We start from the raw sequence: 21,678 nt of genomic DNA, 5'->3' as shown, positions 1-21,678 counted from the left end.
GGCTCTGTCCGTTTCTGAGAGAGGGGTGTTGACGTCTCCAGCTAAGACAGTAGATTTGTTTATTTCTCCTTTTGCCATTCTACCATTTTTTGCCTCATGCTTTTTGACTCTGTTGTTAGATGCACGCATGTTAAGGATGATTATGTCTTCTTAGAGAATTGATTCCTTCAACATTAGGTGATGCCCCTTTTTATCACTGATAACCATCTCTGAAGTCTGTTCTCTCTTAAATTAGTAAGCTACTTCCCGTTTCTTTTGATGAGTGTTAGCATGGTATATCTTTCTCCGTCTATTTTCTTTTAATCTGTATGTGTCTTTAAATTTAAGGTGGGCTTTGTAGAGCCAACATATAGCTGAATCTTGTTTTTTGATCCGGTTTGGTAATCTCTTTTTTTTTTTTAATTTTTTTTTAATGTTTATTTATTTTTGAGAGACAGAGAACGAGCAGAGGGAAAACAGAGAGAGAGGGAGACACAGAATCCAAAGCAGGCTCTAGGCTCTGAGCTGTCAGCGCAGAGCCCGATGCGGGGCTCAAACCCACGAACCGTGAGATCATGACCTGAGCCGAAGTCGGACGCTTAACCGACGGAGCCACCCAGGCACCCCAGTTTGGTAATCTGTTAATTGGTGCATTTTAGATCATTGATGTCCAAAGTGATTATTGATGCAGTTGAATTAATAGTTACCATATTTGTTACTGTTTTCTGTTTGTTGCCCTTGTTTTCTGTTTCTTGTCTTCTACTCTTGTTCTTTTCTGCCTTTTGTAGTTTTTTTTTTTGTTGTTTTGTTTTTTTTTCCAACGTTTATTTATTTTTGGGACAGAGAGAGACAGAGCATGAACGGGGGAGGGGCAGAGAGAGAGGGAGAAACAGAATCAGAAACAGGCTCCAGGCTCTGAGCCATCAGCCCAGAGCCTGACGCGGGGCTCGAACTCACGGACCGCGAGATCGTGACCTGGCTGAAGTCGGACGCTTAACCGACTGCGCCACCCAGGCGCCCCCCTTTTGTAGTTTTAACTGGGCATTTTATATGGTTTCATTTTCTTTCCTTTCTTAGCATATCACTTACAATTTTTTTTTTTAAACTTTTGCTAGTGTTTACCCTAGAACTTGCAGCATACATTTACATAGAATCCAAGTTAGCTTTCAGATAGCACTGTTCTACACTGTGGATAGTGTCAGTATCTTGTAGTAACACAATAATCCTAATTCCTTCTTCATACCCTGTGTATCGGTGCCGGTATTCATTCACTTATATATAAGCACATATATGTGTATGGAATACATTGTTGCAGTTGTTATTTTGAACAAACTTTCTGTTAGATCAATGAAGATTAAGATAAATAAAAGCTTTTATTTTACCTTTACTTCTTCCTTCTCTAGTGCTCTTTCTTTATGAAGATCAACTTTTGACTTTTTCCTCTTTGCTTTTTTTTTTTAACTTTATCTTGCTTTAATATTTCTTGTAAGACAGGTCTTAGTGGTAACAAATTCCTTCAATTTTGTTTGTCTGAGAAAGTATTTTCCTTCATTTTTTCCCCTTTCTTTATTTTTTATTTTATTTTATTTTTTTGAGAGAGAACGAGCAGGACAGAGCAAACATGGGTGAGCTGGGGAGAGGCAGAGGGAAGGGAAGAGAGAGAATCTAAAGCGGGCTTTGCACTGACATGATGAGGGGTTTGATCTCACAACTCTGAGATCATGACCTGAGCCAAAATCAAGAGTCAGACGTGTAAACAACTAGCCACCCAGGTGCCCCTCCTTCATGTTTGAAGGGTAGTTTTGCAGGGTACAGAATTCTGAGTTGGTGTTTTTTCCTTTACGTAAACATTTCACTCCATTCTCTTCTTGCTTGTGTAGTTTCTGAGAAGTTGGGTGCAATTCTTATCTTTGTTCCTCTATAGGCAAGGTGTTTTTTTGTTTGGTTTTATTTTTTACCTCTGCCTTCTTTCAGTATTTTTTCTTTATCTCTGGTTTTCTGTAGTTTGAAAATGATGGGTGTAGTTTATTTGGTATTATTCTTACTGGATGTTCTCTGAGTTTTTGGGATCTGTGGCTTGGTGTTTGACATCATATTACAGAAGTTCTCAATCATTATTGGTGTAGGTATTTCTTCGTTTTCTTTCTCTCTTTCTTCTCATATTCCTACTACACACACGTCCCTTTGATACTCTGTTCTGTGTTCATCAATCTTTCTGCTGCTTTTCAGTTTAAAAATTCTTTTTTATATTTATTTATTTTTGAGAGAGAAGAGTGAGCAAGCAAGCGAGTGGGGGAGGGGCAGAGAGAAAGGGAAACACAGAACCTGAAGCAGGCTGCAGGCTCTGAGCTGTCAGCACAGAGCCCGACGAGGGGCTCCAGCTCACAAACTGCGAGATCATGCCCTGAGCTGAAGTTGGACGCTTAACCGACCGAGCCACCCAGGCGCCCCTTGCTTTTCAGTTTTAGAGGCTTGTTTTGAGATATCCGTAGACTCCGAGATTGAGCTGTATCCATTCTAACATGCCCATCAAAGGCTTTCTTCATTTCGGCCACAGTGGTTTTGATCTCTAGCATCTCTTTGTTGGTTCTGAGAATTTTCGCCTCTGCTTCCATTGCCCCTCTCCCTTACGTGCCGTCTGCTTTGTCCAGTACAGCTCTTACTCTTAGTGTGTACATCCAAGTTGTTTTAAATGCTTGGTCTCAGAATCCCCAAATCCTTGCCATATCTGAATCTGCTTTTGACGCTTGCTCTGTCTCTTCAAACTGTGCTTTTTGCCTTTTCGTGAGTCTTGTGATATTATTCTTCCTTCATAGCTGGACAGGATGTACTGGGTACAAGGACTGGCCGTAAATAGGCGTGTAGGAATGTATTGGTAAGGTGTGGGGGAGGAGACTCATTCCGTAACCCTGTGATTAGGGCTCAGTCTCTCAGGAGCCTCTGCCTATGGACATGAACTTCACCAGTGTTCCTCATTTTTTTTTTTTTTTCAACTCCCTGAGGTGGGTAAGGATGGCTAAAGTGGGCCGGGTTTGGGTCTGTCCTTTCTCCCATGTGGAAGGCTGTAGGGGGCCGGAATTGGGTACTTCTCCTCCAGGTAGCTTAGTCTCCAATAATACCCTGGCAAGCTAGGCTCTGGTGAACTGGTTTCCTCTGGGGGGCAGGTGTTGTCAAGGATAGAATGCTCCAGCGTGTTTCAGAATGGTTCCTTTTCCCTTCTCCCTGCCAGAAGTATGGGTTTTTCTCTGAAGCTCACTGTGAGTACAGGGTGGAGGCCCTAGGGGTAAAACTCACAAAAGTGGGTGCCCCTGGAATGCTGAACTTTCCTACTTGGCCCTGGTGAATTTCCAGCAGCTTATCAATTCCAGTCTTGGTTGCCCTACTCTGGTCCTGGTTTTCTGGGGGGGGGGGGGGGGGGGGTGTCTGCCTGTGGGATTTTGCTCCAGTAAGTTGTGATTCTCTGCCTTCTCTTCAGGTTGGGGGGCACTGGCTTGCCCCTCTGACCTCACGTGTCTTAAGGGTTAAGAAGGGTTGTTCCTTTCTCAGCGTATTCATCTATTGTTAGGATGGAGTAGAAACTTCTGAGCCTCTCCCGTGCTGGACTAGAAATTGCAAGTCTGCTTTACGTGTTTGTAATTTCATTTTTCCTCCTAGCAACAGGCGGTTTTTATTGCATTTTACAAATGAGGAAACCAAGGCACGGACGGTTAAGCCACTGGCCCAGGGTTCCCAAGCTAAGTGGCGAAACCAGGATTTGAGCTCGGGGTGGTCTGTGAGTCCTGAGTCTGTGCTCTTGGTCACTGTCTTATAGGAGCAGGAACTCTGGACTGCAGGGGTCTGCCTTGGACACCCATCTCTGCCCTCCGGGGGGTGTGGCCTTGGGCGGCTCTAAATGCCCCGTAGATCTTGGCATGTAACACACAGCACTCTGGACGAGGAGGTTCGGAAGAAATGGTCGCTGTTGCTGCTGCTGTTATTAGTCTGAGTTGACTGTGTTTCTGGGTGGTTCTGAGGATTGTGTTCGTTTACTAAGACATGAGAGCACTTGGTTGGATGCTGAGCTCCTAGCAGGTGCTCAACAAATGGTGGGGGTTCGTTCTGTAAATGCAAGTGAGCGCGGACTGGGAACACCTTCCGGAACTATCCTTGCGGTCACGACTCCTGCGGCTCTCGCAGGCTTGTGAAGTTTGTTCACACAGGTCACGCTTCTGAAGCTTCTCGTGGGTTTTTGCGGGCGTTTCTCCAAGTGATTCGTGTGCAGCCTCACTTGGTCGTCTTTCCTGCCAGGGGCGCCGAGGGTGGGAGCACGAGTGAGACCCGTACGCATGGCTCTCTGTTGTCTGGCCGCCTCTCCCACCTGTCTGGAGCCCCTGCAGAGCAGGTGGAGTCCGGAGGCCGACCTTTCCCTTCCTTGGCTTACCCCTCACGCTCGTCCCTCGAGCGCCTGTACCACCGAGTGGCATGAACAACCGATGTTTCTGGTCGCGCAGTTCTGGAGGCTAGCGTTCCGAGACCAAGGTGTCAGCGAGGTTACTTCCTCCTGAGGGCCATGGGCGAGAGTCTGTTCTCTGCCTCCCTCTGAGCTTCCAACGTTTCGCCAGCAATCTTTGTCGTTTCTTGGCTTGTAGACTCACCACCTGGATTTCTGCCTTCGTCTCCACGTGGGATCCCCCTGTGTGCATGTCCCTGTCCAAACACCAGACCTGTTGGTTGGCGGTCCGCCCTGATGACTTCTTCTTAGCTAGTTACAGCTGCAGTGACCCTCTTTCCAAATGAGGTTTCATTCCGAAGTACTGGGGGGTTAGGACTTCACTACGTGGATTTTGCAGGAGACACGGTTTAACCCATAACACCCACCCTCCGGGGACAGTTGGCCCATGAACTAGCCCAATAGTGAGCCGAGGGAAAAGGCAGATGAGCAGAGCTAGAGCCTCATCATTCACAAGCATTTCTCCTTTCGTGGGAGCTGGATCCACGAAGCGAGGAGCATGAACCTCCGTGGGACGCGGCCTGGGGAGTAGCAGGAGCGGCCGGGTGGGCCTGTGTGCGTTCAGGTTCAGACGCCAGCTCTTCCTCTCAGACTCGGGGCTCATCCCTCTGGGCCTCGGTTTCTTCATCTGCAATGTGAGCACAGTAATGCCTGTCCACTGAGAGTGGTTGTGAGTCCCAGTAAAATAACTCTGTGAAACCCCCCCACACCACGCAGAGAGCATTGGAGGACATAATACGCATTGGGTCGCGGAACAGCGCCGGTCTGCGTGGTAGACCTCGAGGCCCAGCCCTGCCCTCTGCTGGCCCGGCCACCTTCACCGGACCCTCGTCTGTAAGCCCTGTCCCTCCCTTCTGACGCGGAGCCGCTACTGTTCCCGGGCTGTGAGGGCCAGGTGCAGGGGCATGTCACACGTTTGCAAAGGTGCACTGTGGTCTGGCCGTGGTGGCGGTGGTGGTGACGGTGGTGGTGGACGTTCCATGGAGCCGAGGTTTAAGTGGGACGCTTAATTGACTGTGCTCTCTTTCTGTTAAGGACAAAAGGAGTTATTCTTGTCCTGTGTGTGAAAAGTCTTTTTCAGAAGATCGATTGATCAAGTCGCACATCAAGACCAACCATCCTGGTAAGGTTATGCATTTTGGAGAGGAAATTAACTTTAAGATGCTTATGTTTCATTCATTTATTCGTTCATTCATTCATTTATTATTTTTTTTTCTAATTTTTTTTTTCAACGTTTATTTATTTTTGGGACAGAGAGAGACAGAGCATGAACGGGGGAGGGGCAGAGAGAGAGGGAGACACAGAATCGGAAACAGGCTCCAGGCTCCGAGCCATCAGCCCAGAGCCTGACGCGGGGCTCGAACTCCCGGACCGCGAGATCGTGACCTGGCTGAAGTCGGACGCTTAACCGACTGCGCCACCCAGGCACCCCTCATTCATTTATTTTTAATGCGTTTTTAATTTATTTTCGAGAAAGTGCTGAGCGGGGGAGGGGTAGAGGGAAAGGGGAACCAGGATCCGAAGCGGGCTCTGAGCCAAACATGGGCCTTGAGCTCCTGAACCGTGAGATCGTGACCTGAGCCCAAGTTGGACCCCTAACTGACTGAGCCACCCAGGCACCCCTAAAATGCTTATGTTTATTTTAAAACACAGCATTGCATGTCAACTGCGCTAAATGGAAATAAAGAGGGCCGGAGGTATGAGTCAATTTAAGGGATACGATTACCTTTATTTAAGGTTGGGAATTTATAACCATTTACTTCATTTTATCCTTTCATCTGGCCTCCGGATACTCTCCCCACACTGTCATCTCCCTCCCCCCTTTTCATGTGCACTTTGAATGCCTTCAGATGGGTCACTTACAATGCAGGTCTGCCCTAGACTCCACTCCCTGGAAGCCGGTGCCTGGCCCCTGTGAAACACTTGTTCCCCAGCAGGGTGGTTCATGACAGGTGTGCACTCCCAGACTGAGGAGCCTTGGCGAGTCGGGGTGACTGTCACCCTGGGTCTCCTCACACTGGTTTCCTTAGCCACTTAGAGGTGTGAGCACGAGCCACCTGGCCACTGCCTGCCACACTTCTGTTCTCGCCAACCGGGACACATTTCCTCCATTCTGCCCCGTTAATTCCTGTTTGTTCTCTGTGTTCTTCCTTGGGGAGGATGTGAGGGCTCCCTGGCTGGGGACGCTGACCCCTTGTGTTCAGGTCATTGCCACCTCCTTGCCACCCCGTGAGAGCCTTGGGGTAGGGCTGCCACCGTTAAGGCCCATCCCCAGATCTGGGCGTCACACGGGCAGGCCCGGGGGCACAGGCGTGGGTGCTGACGTGGGTGCTGTGTGTGGCAGAAGTGAGGGACAGGTAAGCCGGTGCACTTCCCCTGCATCCCTGTCCCTTTTCTCTTTGTTTTGTGTCCGCTCTTGTCTTCGAGCACCGACTGCCTGATTACCGATGATAATGGGGAAAAGAGAGATCACAGAGTTCACGAACTCACACGTTCTGTCCGGGAGCAGATGGAGCCCTAGGCCTTCACCCGTGGTGTCCTGGTGGCCTCGTCCTGCCCTCCCCGTGTCGGCCTGTGTCCCGTGTCACACCGCATCCGGTGTGAGCCGGGGATGCTCATTTAAACCGCCCAAACTTTGGGGCGCCTGGGTGGCTCAGTCGGTTAAGCGTCCGACTTCAGCTCAGGTCACGATCTCGCGGTCCGTGAGTTCGAGCCCCGCGTCGGGCTCTGGGCTGATGGCTCAGAGCCTGGAGCCTGCTTCCCATTCTGTGTCTCCCTCTCTCTCTGCCCCTCCCCCATTCATGCTCTGTCTCTCTCTGTCTCAAAAATTAATAAACGTTAAAAAAAACAAAACAAAAACAAAACAAACGCCCAACCTTTGCTCATGAACATGTGTGAGCTGTTCTTTCTCTTTGGCTGAAACTTCAGATGTCTACAAAACAGGGTAACGGGAGGGACCCCAAGGATCCGTAACAGCCTGGCCTCTGCACCCACGTGCACTTTATCAGATTTGTTTCCTGTACTGACCCTCCAGACTTTTGTCCTAGAATATCTTCAAGTTCGTCCCACACGCGTGCCATTTCCCCGTAAAAGAACTTAGGATGCATCTGTAGCAAGTAAGGGCGTCTTCTGAACACAGCCACTGGGTCGCCATTAAAACAGACTTGTTATGAGGAGCACTGGGTGCTATGTGTTACATTCTAAATCTGAAACCAATTCTACCCTCTATGTGAGCCAACTAGAATCTTTTTTTAAATTTTTTTTTTTAACGTTTATTTTTGAGAGAGACAGAGACAGAATGCGAGTGGGTTAGGGGCAGAGAGAGGGAGACACAGGATCCGAAGCAGGCTCCAGGCTCCGAGCCGGTCAGCACAGGGCCCGACGCGGGGCTCGAAGTCACGGACCGTGAGATCATGACCTGAGGCGAAGTCGGACGCTCAACCGACTGAGCCACCCAGGCGCCCCTAGCCAACTAGAATTGAAATAAAAACGTGAAATAGAAACAAAAGTAAAATCAGGTAAAATAAACCGAATTAATGGTAATTCCTTATCATTACCTACCATTAGTTCATTTAAAATTTCCCGAGTCCACCGAAGATTGTTTGAATCAAGACTCAGGCATTTTGTTTTTAGTTGTCCCGTCACTCGAGTGTCTTGTATTCTGTGGGACACCCCAGCCCACTTTTGTTCCCGTGACATCAATTTGTTGGAGGGACCGGGTCACTTCTCCTGTAGATGATTTCACGTCCTGCATTTGTGTGACGGTGCCTTGTGGCATTGTTTCTCTGTCCCTCACGTTTTATGCTCACAGATATTTAGATCTGAGACTTGTAGATTCTGGTTTAACTTTTAGGCCGAAATTCTATTGCTGGACTCCATGGGGCACATCTGGATTTGTCACGTTAGTGCTGGGGTTCGGGCACTGTCACCAGGTTCATGTCCATCTTCCATGAGCCGATCTCCTTTGGCTTCTGATGATCACCCTGCTTTTCATCTAGAGGTCTCCATGAGCACTATTTCTGAGGTTCTCGGGAGGAGGGTTCAGCTGAAAGGGCTGATTGGAAAGAGAGCCATGAAGTGCCCGTATTGTGATTTCTATTTCATGAAGAACGGCTCAGACCTTCAGCGTCATATTTGGGCTCATGAAGGTGAGTACTCATCTCTCAGGATGGAGCATCCTCTCAATGTCGTGCTTCTGAGCTTCACGCGGGAGTGCTTTAGGGGGAAGCCGTGTCGCCATGCGCCCTGCAGTTAGACTTTCTTCCACTTACCCAGAAACGTGTGCAGCAGCCAGCTGAGCTCCGTGATTTCAGTCACTGCCTGTTCAGTGGCAAGTGCGGTGAGCAGAGGCATGCAGTTCTTTGTAGCTTTCGTTGGGATTGCAGCGAAATAAATCCGCACGACCCCTGCACTAGGCAGCGGGCTTCAGGAGGACAGGAACAGCACTGTCTCAGTCACGGAGGTGACTGGTGGCCGCCGTGGTGCGCTGGCTCGGTAGGTGCTGAGGAAGTGTTGGTGTTGCACAGATGAGCAAAGGCGAAGAGGACAGCAGAACGTCGTCTGGTCCCAGCATCGTGGAGGAAGAATCCAGGAGGCGGGAGGAACACAGGCTGTGCTTTTGGGGTGCTTGCCTAGGAGGGGAGGAACGGGGAGCACACTCTGGGGCTTTGGGCAGTTTGAGGTCGGGAGACTGCCAGAGACAGTGGGACACCAACTTTGCCTCCCGCCGTAGGGACGCGCCTCTCCTGGGGGTGAGGCTCGGTGGTGGGGGCAGGGGGAGCCCTTCTGGATGTTTGCAGAGGTCCCGCCTGTGAATTAGCAAACTGTGAAGCTGTGGGCAGGAAAACAAGAGGGCTCCTGGGGAGGACGGAGGATGAAGAGTTTCTACGGCGTGGCCAGAAGCACCTGCTCTCAGGCCTCGGGGGAAGTGCTGTCAGGAAGGGAGAGGCGGTCGGGTTGGTCAGCGATGCAGCAGGGCCCACGCCAGGCAGAAGGAGCTGAGGTCAAAGCCGCGGTGGGGGAGGTGCGTTTGTTTACCGGCACGGGTGCACCCCAGCTCTGCGCCCCGGGCACACCTTGCAGCCTCCCTGAAGCCTCAGGTTCCTCCACTGCCAAGTCTCAGGCCTCGTAGACAGGGGCTGAACCTGCCGGGCGCGCAGTGTGGCAGGTTCCCCCTGCGCTCGGTGTCGGGAACAGCGTCCCTTTCCCCATGCACGTGGCACCAGGTGTCGCAGCCTGTTTCACTTTACATTCCCCCCCGGACAGAGGCCGCAGGGGCAGGGGCTTCTCCGCTTCAGAGAACCCCCCCCCCCCCCTGCTTGCTACGGAGCAGGTCCTCAGCAGGTGTTTGCTGAGTGAAGGGAGAGCAGCCAGGATGCCCCACAGTCCAGGCCATTAGCCCAACACCAGCTGATGTCAGGGTTCTGTTTGGTGTATGAAAATGTGCTTTCACATCTGATCCTAGGTGCCCGAGCACGTTGGGTTTTGCACACAGACCCTTGTTTCCTTGAATTTTTGTCAGCTCACCTCAGTCCCGTTGGATTGAGTGAACGTGTGCTGCAGGGACTGCCCGGGGTCCGTGCCCTCAGGGGGTTCCCAGACCGCGGGGAGCGGCAGTGTGAACGACTTGTGATGCACTGTAGCAGTACAGCTAGCGGAGGGGTCCAGGACATTCGCTTGGGCGGGCCAGAGGAGACTGCCCAGGGGAGGCCCTGGCAGAGCCGGGAGGAAGGGCGTGGCGGGCCGAAGGAACAGCGTGGAGGAGCAGGGCGAGGCAGGTGTGCGCCACGTTTAGGGACAGGCGGGTGCACTGCTTTGTTCAAAGTGGATGTGCGCATGTATCCTTGGGATGCACACATGGATGCAGATAGGGGTGCGTGCGCGTGTGTGTGTGTGTGTGTGTGATTCTGTGTGTTTTTTTCCCCTCCTCTGGTAGGTGTGAAACCCTTCAAATGTTCTTTGTGCGAGTATGCAACTCGCAGCAAGAGTAACCTCAAGGCTCACATGAACCGTCACAGCACTGAGAAAACCCACCTGTGTGACATGTGTGGCAAGAAATTCAAATCAAAAGGGACATTGAAGAGTCACAAGCTGCTTCACACTGCTGACGGTGAGTCCAGGACTCTGTACCACAGTGAGTTTGTTTCCCTCTTGAAAGTGTGGTTTGAGGGGCGCCTGGGTAGCTCAGTGGGTTAAACGCCTGACTCTTGATTTCGGCTCTGGCCGTGATCTTACGGTCAGTGGGATGGGGCCCCGTGTCTGGCAACACGTGCTCTCTCTCTCTCTCAAAAAAACCCACAAACACCCAAAAGTGTGGTTTGAAGCTGACATTCTAAGTTCAGCAGAAACTGTGGATGTGTTGCCTACAGGCAAGACAGAGCTGTGTCTTGTAGAATTTCAGTCCTGGGAGAGAGAGGACAGAACTCACCTGCTTCCTCATTTTCCCTGGGTTCAGTGTCGGAGGCTTGCCTGACCTCCACCAGTGCTTGCTGAACCTTGTGTGTGTGTGTGTGTATGTGTGTGTGCATAATGTGTGTGCGCACGCTCACACACACTCGTGTGTATACATAGGGCAGTGAATGTGGAGGGGACGCTGCTTCAGGGAACAAGGCACCCTCGGGAGGCCTTGATCTCAAAGTTGGAACCTTCTTCAGCCCTCCACCCCCACCTGAGCCTGAGGACCTTGAGTGGCAGCCACGCTCACGATCACACTCGACCTGATCACACCTGGTCCACTTGATTCACACTCAAGTGGATGCATATCAGCTAAGCCACTGCAGGGGTTGATATTCAGCCCCAAATTGGGGGCTCAGTTTAAAATACACACAATGCTTGGGCAAATCTGACCTTGGTGAAGTATACACTTCAGTGGATTTCTACTTTCATTCCTTCAGTAAGAACCATGGATCGAGTTCTTCCTCCGGTCCAGCTGTGCCTGGGGTGTAGGGTCAGTAAGGAGCAACCTCCGGCCCTGGGGAGTTTATAGCCCAGCGGGGGGGGTGGGGGGGGGGTGGGGGGAGAACCACACAGAGCTGTGCTGAAGGTGGATGTGGTGATGGAAGGCGGCTCGCAGCCCCGGGAGGAGGGTGTGAGTCGCCATGGGCAGGACATGTGGTGGGCAGTGGTCACAGTGTCCAGGAGAGTCTCCCCGAGAGGGGCGGGATAGAGGGAAGACATGCAGAATCGTTGTAGGAAGCCAGGCAGCTAAACCACAAAGGCCTTTAACCTTTATTTATTTTCCTTTAAAAACCCCAGTTGTCGCAGGGTGTTGTGACTATTCCATGCAACAAGATTACAAACCATGTTTATAAGTATATGGGTATTGAAGCACAATCATATACAAAAACTGGAGTTCACCGTAACAATCAGAGTGATTTCAACAGTTACTTTTCGAGAGCGATACAGCCATTAGGTGACACCTTCATTGTAGAATGTTCCAGGGAACCCATGCTGGTGTGTGTGTGCATCTGGGTGAGCTCGGGGGATTGTGGAGAGGCCGCATGCTCAGCGAGGCTTCGTTAGAGTTCAAGATCCAGGGCTTGCCCAAGGCTCAGTGGAGGCCAGAGCCATAACTATTCAGACTTCAGCACTGTGCTATAAATAAGAAAATCCATAAGCAAAATAATTAAAAATGCAGTGACAGTAAAGCAGTCTTATCCTGAGTAATGAAAGCATTAAGTCATGTAATTATTCATGAGTTCTGTGCCTCTGTTATTTTTTGACATGGAAGCACCCAAGTCACTGAAATGCCTAATAACACAGTGTCACTAATGAGGAGCGGCCGTCCTCAGTGCCGGGAGGTCTGGGGTGTCCACGGGGCTGTGGTGTCAGGGTCTGGGGGTGCACTCTTGGGGCCAGGGAGGGACACTGTGGCCTCATGCAGGGCTCTGAGGTCTGGGTTCTGGCCTGAAAGGCATTGGGGAGGTGGGGCGTGTCTAATCAGGGGCTGTGGACCGACCACCGTCAGATGCGGAGGGGACCGCTGGAGTGGGCAGCGTGTCAGGGCGGGCATGGCAGTGACATACTCAGCTTATGACACGTGTCACGTCACTTGCTTCCCCGAGCTCTTCAGCAGGAAAGGGAATTTGGAGAGGCAAAGGTGCCGTCTAGTGAAAGCAGGAAGACAGCCTTCCTGAAGTGCACCAGCTGTCTGCCCCACCTGGGCCCGAGTTTGGTGCGTCAGGACAAGGACATGAGACCGTCACACTTCCTGGGTCCCTCTCCGCCTCTGTGCTCTGTGAGGCCAGAGGCAGGTGGCTGGTGAAGATCTGGAACTCCTTGGGGCAGGGTAGCTTCACCCAGTCTGAGTCTGGGCTGGTCTTTTCTTCCCGAGGGCTTCCAGTCTCGTGTTGTCTCGAAGGCCAGCTTGATGTGTGGATTGCTGGATCACAGGCCAGATGTCCCAGCTTCATGGACAGTCTGCTGTGTACCTGTGATCAAACTATAGGCACTTCTTTTTCTTTGCAATTGTAAAAAAGCTTTGAAAAAAGTTTAGTTCCATCTCCTACCCACTTTTTCCGTGGCACTCGCATCTTGATGAATTTTGAAAGCTCTTTGCATATCAGTGGTTTGTCATAATGGTGCAAACATTTCCCTCCAGCTTACCATTTGCACTGACATTTTGTTTGTCACGGTTTTTTATGTACAGAAGTAAAATAACTTTGCATATGTAAATTTATCCGTCTTTTCCTTTATTTTTTTCTTCATGATTTCTCTGTGTTGAAAGAAACCCTCCACGTATTAGGGGAAAATTCTTTTGTATTTTCTTCAAGTTTTATTTTGGGGGTTTATAATGTTTTTTTAAATGTAATATTCTTGAAATTTATTTTGGTGTGTGGTGTGTGATAGGGATCTTTTTTTTTTTTTTTTTAACAGTTATCAATTAACATATTTACAGAGAAATCTGTTCTTTTCATTTTGTTTTGAAATTTGAATTTCTCAAGATGCTGGGCATGTTCTGAGATTTTTGTCTGTTTGGATAATGTGTCTAGAGTATGGTTTTATAAGGTGCTATTTTTATAAATCATTGTATGCACACATATGTTATTCCTTTTTCTTTTTTTCTGGACATCTCTTAGCTTTTCTCAGTTATTATCCTTTTGGATAAGCTTTGAAACTGATTGGTCAAATTAAGAAAAATAACCTACCCTCCACCAAAGAAGGACACTCTCTCCCTCCCCAGGGATGCCCTTGGGAGCCATGTGACAACATGACACGTGCTTTGAATTCCTCAGGGAGAAGTGCTGGGATCAGGGGTTTGGCTGCTTTGATGAGGCTGTCAGCCTGTAACCCTAGAATTAGCTCCTTATTTATTTATTTTTAATGTTTATTTATATCTGAGAGAGAAAGAGAGAGAGAGAGAGAGAGAGAGAGAGAGAGAGAAAGAATGAGCAGGGGAGGGGCAGAGAGAGAGGAGACGCAGAGTCCGAAACAGGCTCCAGGCTCTGAGTTGTCAGCACAGAGCCCGACACAGGGCTCGAACCCACGAACCCCGTGAGATCATGACCTGAGCTGAAGTGGGACGCTTAACCGACTGAGCCACCCTGGCGCCCCAGCTCTTTATTTGGAAACAGACGTTTAAGACCTGCCTGGAATGACTCGGTTTTTACTCTGTTGTGTCGGTGGCGATCCAGTAGCTTGTCTCACAGAGAAGCTATGTGGGGTAGGCAGGGCTGCGGAGGCCCGAGCCGCTCTCCTCTCCCACCGCCTCTTGGCGTGGCCTGGGTCACGTTACTTCCCTGAGCCTCCGTTTCCTCAGCAATAAAATGGGGATGATTACACCCCCGTGCCCGATGGCCTTGGGGATCAGATGACAGAGGAGCGCCCACTTACCTGCGCTTCACCTGCTGTCTCGCTGCTCCTTCTCGGTCTGCTTTCCTGGGGCCACCTTCGCGCTGACTTCTCCCTCTTGGGAGCTCACAGTGCTCAATCCACAGATTTCCGCCCTTGTTCCCGGGGCGTCTCCCGGTCTCCCCGTGCTTCCAACCGTTTATGTGGAAGGCTTCCCAGTTTCTGGGTGTGTGTCGAACCCCAGCAGCCCACCGGATCCTTCAGAGCCCTCCTGGCCCTGAGGTGCCTCTTCTTGCCTTCTCTGTCTCAGGTGTCCTGTGTCGTTTCTGTGACGAACACGTGTTTGTCTCTGCCGCTTCAACTCTTCCCAGTTCCTTCGTACTTTCTTGTGTGTTTCTTTTCTTTCTTTTTTTTTTTTTAATGTTTATTTATTTTTGAGACAGAGAGAGACAGCGTGAGTGGGGGAACGGCAGAGAGAGAGGGAGACGTAGAATCCAAAGCAGGCTCCAGGCTCTGAGCCGTCAGCACAGAGCCTGATGTGGGGCTTAAACCCACAAGCTGTGAGATCATGACCTGAGCTGAAGTTGGACGCCCAACCAGCTGAGCCACCCAGGTACCCCTCTTCTGTGTCTCTTACTGTCCTCTGTCTCTAACGTGCATTGTAATTTCCTTATTCTCGACTTGCTGTGTCTTCCATTGGACTGTAAGCTGCTCTAGCAGGGATTTTTGACCTTTTTTTAAAAAAAAAACAACTTTTTTTAATGTTTATTTTTGAGACAGAGGGAGAAAAGAGCATGAGTGGGGGAGGGGCAGAGAGAGAGGGAGACACAGAATCTGAAACAGGCTCCAGGCTCCGAGCTGTCAGCACAGAGCCCGATGCGGGGCTCAAACCCGTGAACCGTGAGATCATGACCTGAGCCGATGTCGGACGCCTAACCAACTGAGCCACCTAGGTGCCCCAGGAGTTTTGACCTTTTACATCTGCTTTGTTTTGTAGCCCTGGCACCTAAACCAGTGCCTGGCGTGCGTGCGTGTGTGTGTGTGTGTGTGTGTGTGTGTGTGTGTAGTAGGTGCTCAATAAATGTTTGTTGGTTGAATGAGTGAAAAAAATGTAAAGTACCTGGCATACCGTGCTTGGCATACAGAAGCACTCAGTGCGTTATTTCCCCCATGTCCTCTCTTGGATAGTTCTATTAAATCAAGTGCTTGTGAATTGGATGTTTTAAAACACGGTAGAGGAACTCACCATTAAATGAATCTTTTTGGGTATCTTTCAGTGAAAAGGAATTGAGTAGTTACCCTCTCCTGTTACCTGCTTGCAAGGCCAATTTTTCACATTTATTGGCTTCTTTAAAGTGATGTGTCCCTGTTTATTCATTCTTGTTTCCCAGAGGGGCTCATTACTGTGCCTCAGAAGGGATAGGTCAGGGTGGGTGCAGGTCTCAGTTAGAAAGGTTTGCCGGTCAGTATGTACAAAGAGGGACACTGATCTGTGAAGGGCCTTATTAAGCCCTTTGCGTGTAGGCCAACGGTATGAAAGAAATTAATGCAAAAATCATGCCGTAGCATATTTCCTCCCTTTTGACTTTGAAGGCGGCCTACACATGTGCGGTCTAGAGGCTCTTACAGGATTCCGCCTCCCCTAGCAGATGGGGAAGGTGAAATGGGGCAGCGCCTTACTGTTAGGTAATCAAACAGAAATCCTCTAATCATGAAATAAAAAGCTCTTTGAAGCTCCGTGCTAATTCCTTCGGGTACCCCCCCCCCTTCCCCCGCCCCATCTGACCTGCCCTCATGCACTTGAGTTAAGAAGTTTTCTGGCAAAACTTACAAAGAGGAATTATCCGAGCTTCAAGCACTCTTGTATGTGTCGTAATTAGACAAGTGGAGAGTCGAGTGTGGAACTTAGGTCTGAGTGGAGGACGTAGCATTTTTCCCCTCGCTCCTTCAGCTGATAATAAGAGATGCCATGGCTACACGCGGAGATATTCTGGGAGATGTGAGTGTGCACTTGCTTTTTCTCGTCTTTCCTCTAACAGCGGAATCATCGTAGGATAAAGTAGCCCCGCTTATCCGGGGTCTCTTTACTTCTAAAAACATACACTCTGGAGCCAGGAAGGTAACCAATGGAAAGTGGTGCCTGAGCAACGGGCTGGTTGATCCCTCCAAGTTCATGTCCTAGGCTCCACTGCGACTGGTCCCTGCACAGTATCCTCGTCACTCTTACTCTTTCACCAGCTCACCCTGGAGTTAAAGGTTAAGGGCCAGGGGTGGGCATGGGCTCGGTGGGTTTCTGTGGCCTTTACCGGCCTGTGTCTGGGTGACGGGCCACAGAGGGAGGACCGACTGCGGTGCCTTTTTATATGTGCACCCTGCCTGGGTGCACCCGAAACACTTTCTCTCAGCTTTTTATAAACCATAGGAGTAACAGCCCGTAGAATAAAATGCACCAGACAGCTCACTGAATAGTTAGCTTAGACTAATACACAGATTTAACTGTTGAATAAGGCTTGGTTACCTAAAACCTCACCAGGGTACAGGGTTCTCAAGCCACAAATTGCAAATCCCTGGCAAAGCATCTGGAACTTCAACCCAGTTGTGGCACCCTGCCCGTTCCTGCTCTTTTCTCTGGCTCTGTGCCGCCCTCCGTTTCTTTCCATGTCTAACGCTGACCCATCCCTCCTTGTATCAGAACTGATGTGCTAATTACAGAGAGCCATCCGTCTCTTCAGTCTGCAGTCGCCTGAAGTTCAGTCTTAAAAGTACAGAGACTTCTTTAAACTGTATTTTTGTCGCGGTAGCTGTTTCTGTTCTGAGTTGCCACTGCCTAGATTACTGCCGATGCTGGGACTGTGGGGACAGCGCTCTGCGACATACCTGCTGCAGAGGGTGCTGTGCTGCCTTTTAAATTGTTTTTTTCTTTTTTCTTTTAGAGAGAGTGAGAGTGTGTGCACACACAGTGGGGGAAGGGGCAGAAGGTGGCGGGGCGGGGCGGGGGGAGAGGGAGGGAGGGAGAGAATCTTAAGCAGGCTCCATACTCAGCATAGAGCCCAGCGCAGGGCTTAATCCCATGACCCTGGGACCATTACCTGAGCCGAAAACGAGTCAGATGCTCAACCGACTGAGCCACCCAGGCGCTCCAGGGAGCTTTTCTTGTATTAGGCAGCACACCCCCATGGGCCAGGCTGTGTGGAGAGGCCGTAGGCAGAGTGGGTGCAATGGTGGACTCCGGAGGGCAGACCCAGGTTGGAACGACATCCCGCCTGTGTGACCGTGAACCGGTCTTCACAGCCCTGGTAGTTTCCTGTGGCCACAGTGACAAACAAGCACAAATTTAGTGGCTTAAATCAGCACAGATTTATTACATGACAGTTGTGGGGCTCAGAAATCTAAAATCAAGTTGTCAGCAAGTAGGGGCTGCATTCTTTCTGGAGGCTGGAGGGGAGAATCTGTTTCTCTAGACTTTGCAGCTTCTAGAGTCTGTCGGTATCCTTTGGCTCATGAGCCCCTGCCTTCACGTTCAAGGGCAGCAGCAGAGCCCTGCCAATCTGTCTGTCCCTCTGCTTCCACGATCATAGCTCCTCTGTGACCCTGACCCTCCTGCCTGTCTGCCATAGGGACCCTTGCGATTTCACTGAGCCCCCCTGAATGGTACAGGATAATTGATCTCAAGATCCTTAACTGGGTCACATTTGCAAAATCCCTTCTGCCATGGAAGGTAATAGGCTCTGGGGATCGGGACCCGGATATGTTTGGGGGAGGGCATTACCTCCCACTGTGGGCTATGGGAAGATTACTTGGGTTCCTATTAAGTGTGTCAGTTCATTCTAAATGTTGGGTAGATATACCTGTTCCCCTGGCGGTCAGTGTCCTCATATTCTCAGTAACTCTGGACACAGCATAGGGATGGCTATTTGTAATGCTTAATCTGCACCATCTCTGTCATTTAGGAAAGATCACATTTCTCTTCTCTCAGATATTCTCTCATTAGGATGGCACGGTGCAATAGTTAATATTTAAAGAGTATCAGTGTTGAAAAAGGTAAAGTCAGTGTTCTGATAAATTTACTTATGCAAAATATCACCTTTCGCAGTAAGACTGGATAAACAGTCATAATCAGGTGTTTTCACCTTCATGCCTCTAGATATTATTACTACTAATAGTCTGGTTTGTAATATTTAAGTATTTTAGTGCCTCTTCAAGTTTGAGGGGCCCACATAAAATTTGATTAGGCAGCAGTGACTTAACAGGTATTTCAAGCAAAGTGCCTTAAATCGGAAGGAATTTTCCATCGCTTGTCTCCTTTGTGTGCCGATGGACTCCAAATGCCAGGAGACAGGGCATGGTCTTATTTTCACCCGATGGTTTAGATTTTTCTACCACTCCACCTCTCCCTGGTTTTCTATAGAGCTCTATTTAAAGTGACTAAGCAGCTGGAGCCATCCTCAGGGAAGCCCGTCAAACAGACGAGGGTGGAGTAAGAGACAAAGGAAGCTGACAGGTGCTGTGCCTGTATTCTTTTCCTTTTTTTTTTTTTTAAGCGTATTTTTCCAGTCTTACTGAGACGTAACTGACGTGTAACACTGTATCGGTTTCAGGCGTACAACACGGATTTGGCGTGTTGTGTATATTGTGAAACGTTTACCGCAGTAGTTCAGTTAATGTCGATCACATCACATAGTTTTTTTGTTAGGATTCTTATTTTATTGGATGTATTCAACACACAGCCTTGTGTAAAATTAAGGTGTTCAGAGAGTTTGCTACATGGCTGTGATGTGTTGCCATTGTCGCAGTGTTTATCACATTGCATCGTTCAGTACAGTATTGTTTCTGTATCCATCCTCTTGTGCACTAGCTCGCCGTGGCTTATTTAATCCTCACTGCAGGTTTGAACCCTTCAGCAACGTCAGTCTCTATCCCCCTCTTCCCTTGCTAACCACCATTTTACTCTGTTTTTTTTTTTTCTTTCAAGTTTGACAGTTTTAGATTCCTCATAGAAGTGCAGACGGTGCTTGCCTTTGTCCCTCTGACTTAGCTCACTTAGCATAATGCCCTCAGGGTCCGTCCATGTTGAAAGTGGCAAGATATTCTCCTTTCTCGCGGCTGAATAATATCCTGTTGTTTGTGTGTACCCCATCTTTATTATCCACTCACCCGTTGATCGCATTTGGCCCGTCTGTGCCTTGACTGCTGTGAATAATGCTCTGATGACCCAGATAGCTCTTGGAAATCCTGCTCCTTCCTCCGGGTGCGTACGTTGGCTGCTAGATTGTAGATGGTTTAGTAGAGCCATCTTTAATTTCTTGAGGAGCCTCCATGTTGTTTTCCATAGTGGTTGAGCCAATTTATATTCCCACCAACAGGACACCAGCGTGCCCTTTCCCCCATATCCTCACCAGTGTGTGTGTGTTTTTTTAACATTTATTTATTTTTGAGACAGAGAGAGACAGAGCATGAACGGGGGAGGGGCAGAGAGAGAGGGAGACACAGAATGGGAAGTAGGCTCCAGGCTCTGGGCCGTCAGCCCAGAGCCCGACGTGGGGCTCGAACTCACGGACCACGAGATCGTGACCTGAGCTGAAGTCGGACGCTTAAGCGACTGAGCCACCCAGGCGCTCCCTCACCAGTGTGTTTTCTAGGTGCTGGTCACCTGGCGGGGGTGACATCCATCCTGGAGTGAGTCCCTCGCCCCAGCTGCCAGCAAGTGCGGGGTAACTGCTGCTCCCCTCTACTTGGGAGAGCCTCCTACTTGAGCACGGGGTGCACAGCCAGGCAGCCGTTCCACCGGCTGTCCTGCCCTCTGTCTTGCACGTTCATCTTTCCCCCACAGCAGAAAGGACTTCGGCCGGAGGGCACTCCCAGATCCCTTGGGGCGGGGGGATCTCGCTTTGTCTAACGCAAGGCAAGAACGGATTTCTGTTCCTTCCTTCCCCCTCCCTACCGCTAAATCCTGTCCCCTCTGTCCTGACATGACACGCTGAGTAAGGCCTGAGTAAAGGGCAGTTCCCAGGATCACCGGACACCAGACCCTGTGCTTTCCTTTACTGCCCGGTGGCACTTGAGTTCTGTCCACGTCCTGTCACCAGGCCCAGCCAGCGCCCCCCAGGTCAGTGGTCAGCTTTGTTCCGTCAGCCAGTCGGCCGTGGATTGCCGGCTGAGGAGCTCGTGTTAGGAGACTCCTCCTAACGGAAACCCAGAGGGCTGAACAGAAGCAGTGGAGGTGACGTTTGTACCCCCACGCTCCCATCTCTGAAGGGGAGTGGTACCAGATCGCACCTTCTGAGGGAAATGGGAGCCGGTGGTAAAACATCGTGCTTCAGAGCGAGCTGCGGGGTCTGCAGAGGAAGCCTCCCGCCAGCCCGGCGCTCACAAAGATGCCGAACCGAAGGTCACAGGGGTGAGTCGTGCTGACGGTGTCTTTTTTCTTACCCCCTGCAGCGGCCGCCAGCATCATCCACAGACGGTCCTGCTGCCCTCAGACTTCATCTTTGAGCCGCCCGACACATCTTTTCTCTCTTTCTTGAACTCATCTGGTGCCCGTTCCCAAGTCCCTCCTGGGGGAAGTACCCTATTTTGTTCTTGTTGTGGTGCTTTTTTTTCCCCCCTTAACTTTTTAAAACTAAGGTACGATACCCGTGCACAAAAGTGCGTGCTTTGTAAGGGTACGGCGCACTGGGCTATCGCAGGTGGCTCGGCCAAGTGACCACATCCCAGGATAAGACCCAGGACGTTGCCAGTCCCTCAGAAGGCCTCTGCCCTCCCCCGCGGCCATCCCCTGCTTCCTCCTCAAGGTAGCAACCGGCCGCACTTGTAACTCTGTGCTGGATCTGGCCCGTCCTTGAACTTTGTGTGGACTAGTTCATTTAATACGTGCGCTTTCGTGTCTGGCTTCTTCCCTTCAACATTATTTGTGAGGTTCATCTGGGTTGTTGGGATTTCGACCTTTAACATCTGGGCCTCTGGGTCAGATAGGAAGGAACTCCTGCGTAGCTGAGATTCTAAATTCCGTAGACTGTAACTTTGCCCCTGTGGTTTTCCCCTTTCCGCTGTGGTATTTGTTCTTGTCAGGAAGCCGGGCAAGCCCTCCTCCCGAGTGTTTCTCCAGAAGGTGGCAGGACTCCGCTTTCTTGTGCCCTCCTCGTTGACAGGACTTGGCTCAGAATGACTTTTGACTGTTTACAGAAGTTAAATGCCGCCTCAGCAGACAAGAAGTGGCCTGGGATTATTGGCAAAATTAGGCCACTGCCTTTTTCAGCCCAGCAGGGCCCAGGTGATGTTTTAAAAGACAGCGAACTCTCTAGAACTTCAGGTTCGGAACCGCCGATGCCGTAAAGGTTCCACGTCGAAAGGTCTGTCTTCTGAAATCGTGTGTCATAGTTGATGGCCTTTCAGAGATGGCTGCTAATTTATCCGAAATGCTC

The 21,678-nt window shown here is 50.1% G+C and overlaps 1 protein-coding gene across 1 annotated transcript in view; it reads left to right on the top strand.

Moving 5' to 3' along the window:
- ZFAT (zinc finger and AT-hook domain containing) overlaps positions 1–21,678 on the top strand; it is a 191,092-nt gene that overhangs the window by 92,140 nt on the left and 77,274 nt on the right. The window contains exons 8-10 of the mRNA XM_043601834.1: positions 5,504–5,591; positions 8,467–8,616; positions 10,404–10,577. Of these exons, the coding sequence (XP_043457769.1) occupies positions 5,504–5,591; positions 8,467–8,616; positions 10,404–10,577 (412 nt within the window). The remainder of the gene's footprint in view (positions 1–5,503; positions 5,592–8,466; positions 8,617–10,403; positions 10,578–21,678) is intronic.

The sequence above is a fragment of the Prionailurus bengalensis genome, chromosome F2 (assembly GCF_016509475.1).
Source record: "Prionailurus bengalensis isolate Pbe53 chromosome F2, Fcat_Pben_1.1_paternal_pri, whole genome shotgun sequence".
Lineage (NCBI taxonomy): Eukaryota > Metazoa > Chordata > Mammalia > Carnivora > Felidae > Prionailurus > Prionailurus bengalensis.
The sequence above is the reverse complement of the archived record's forward strand: the minus strand, read 5'-3'. Positions and strand labels throughout refer to the sequence as shown.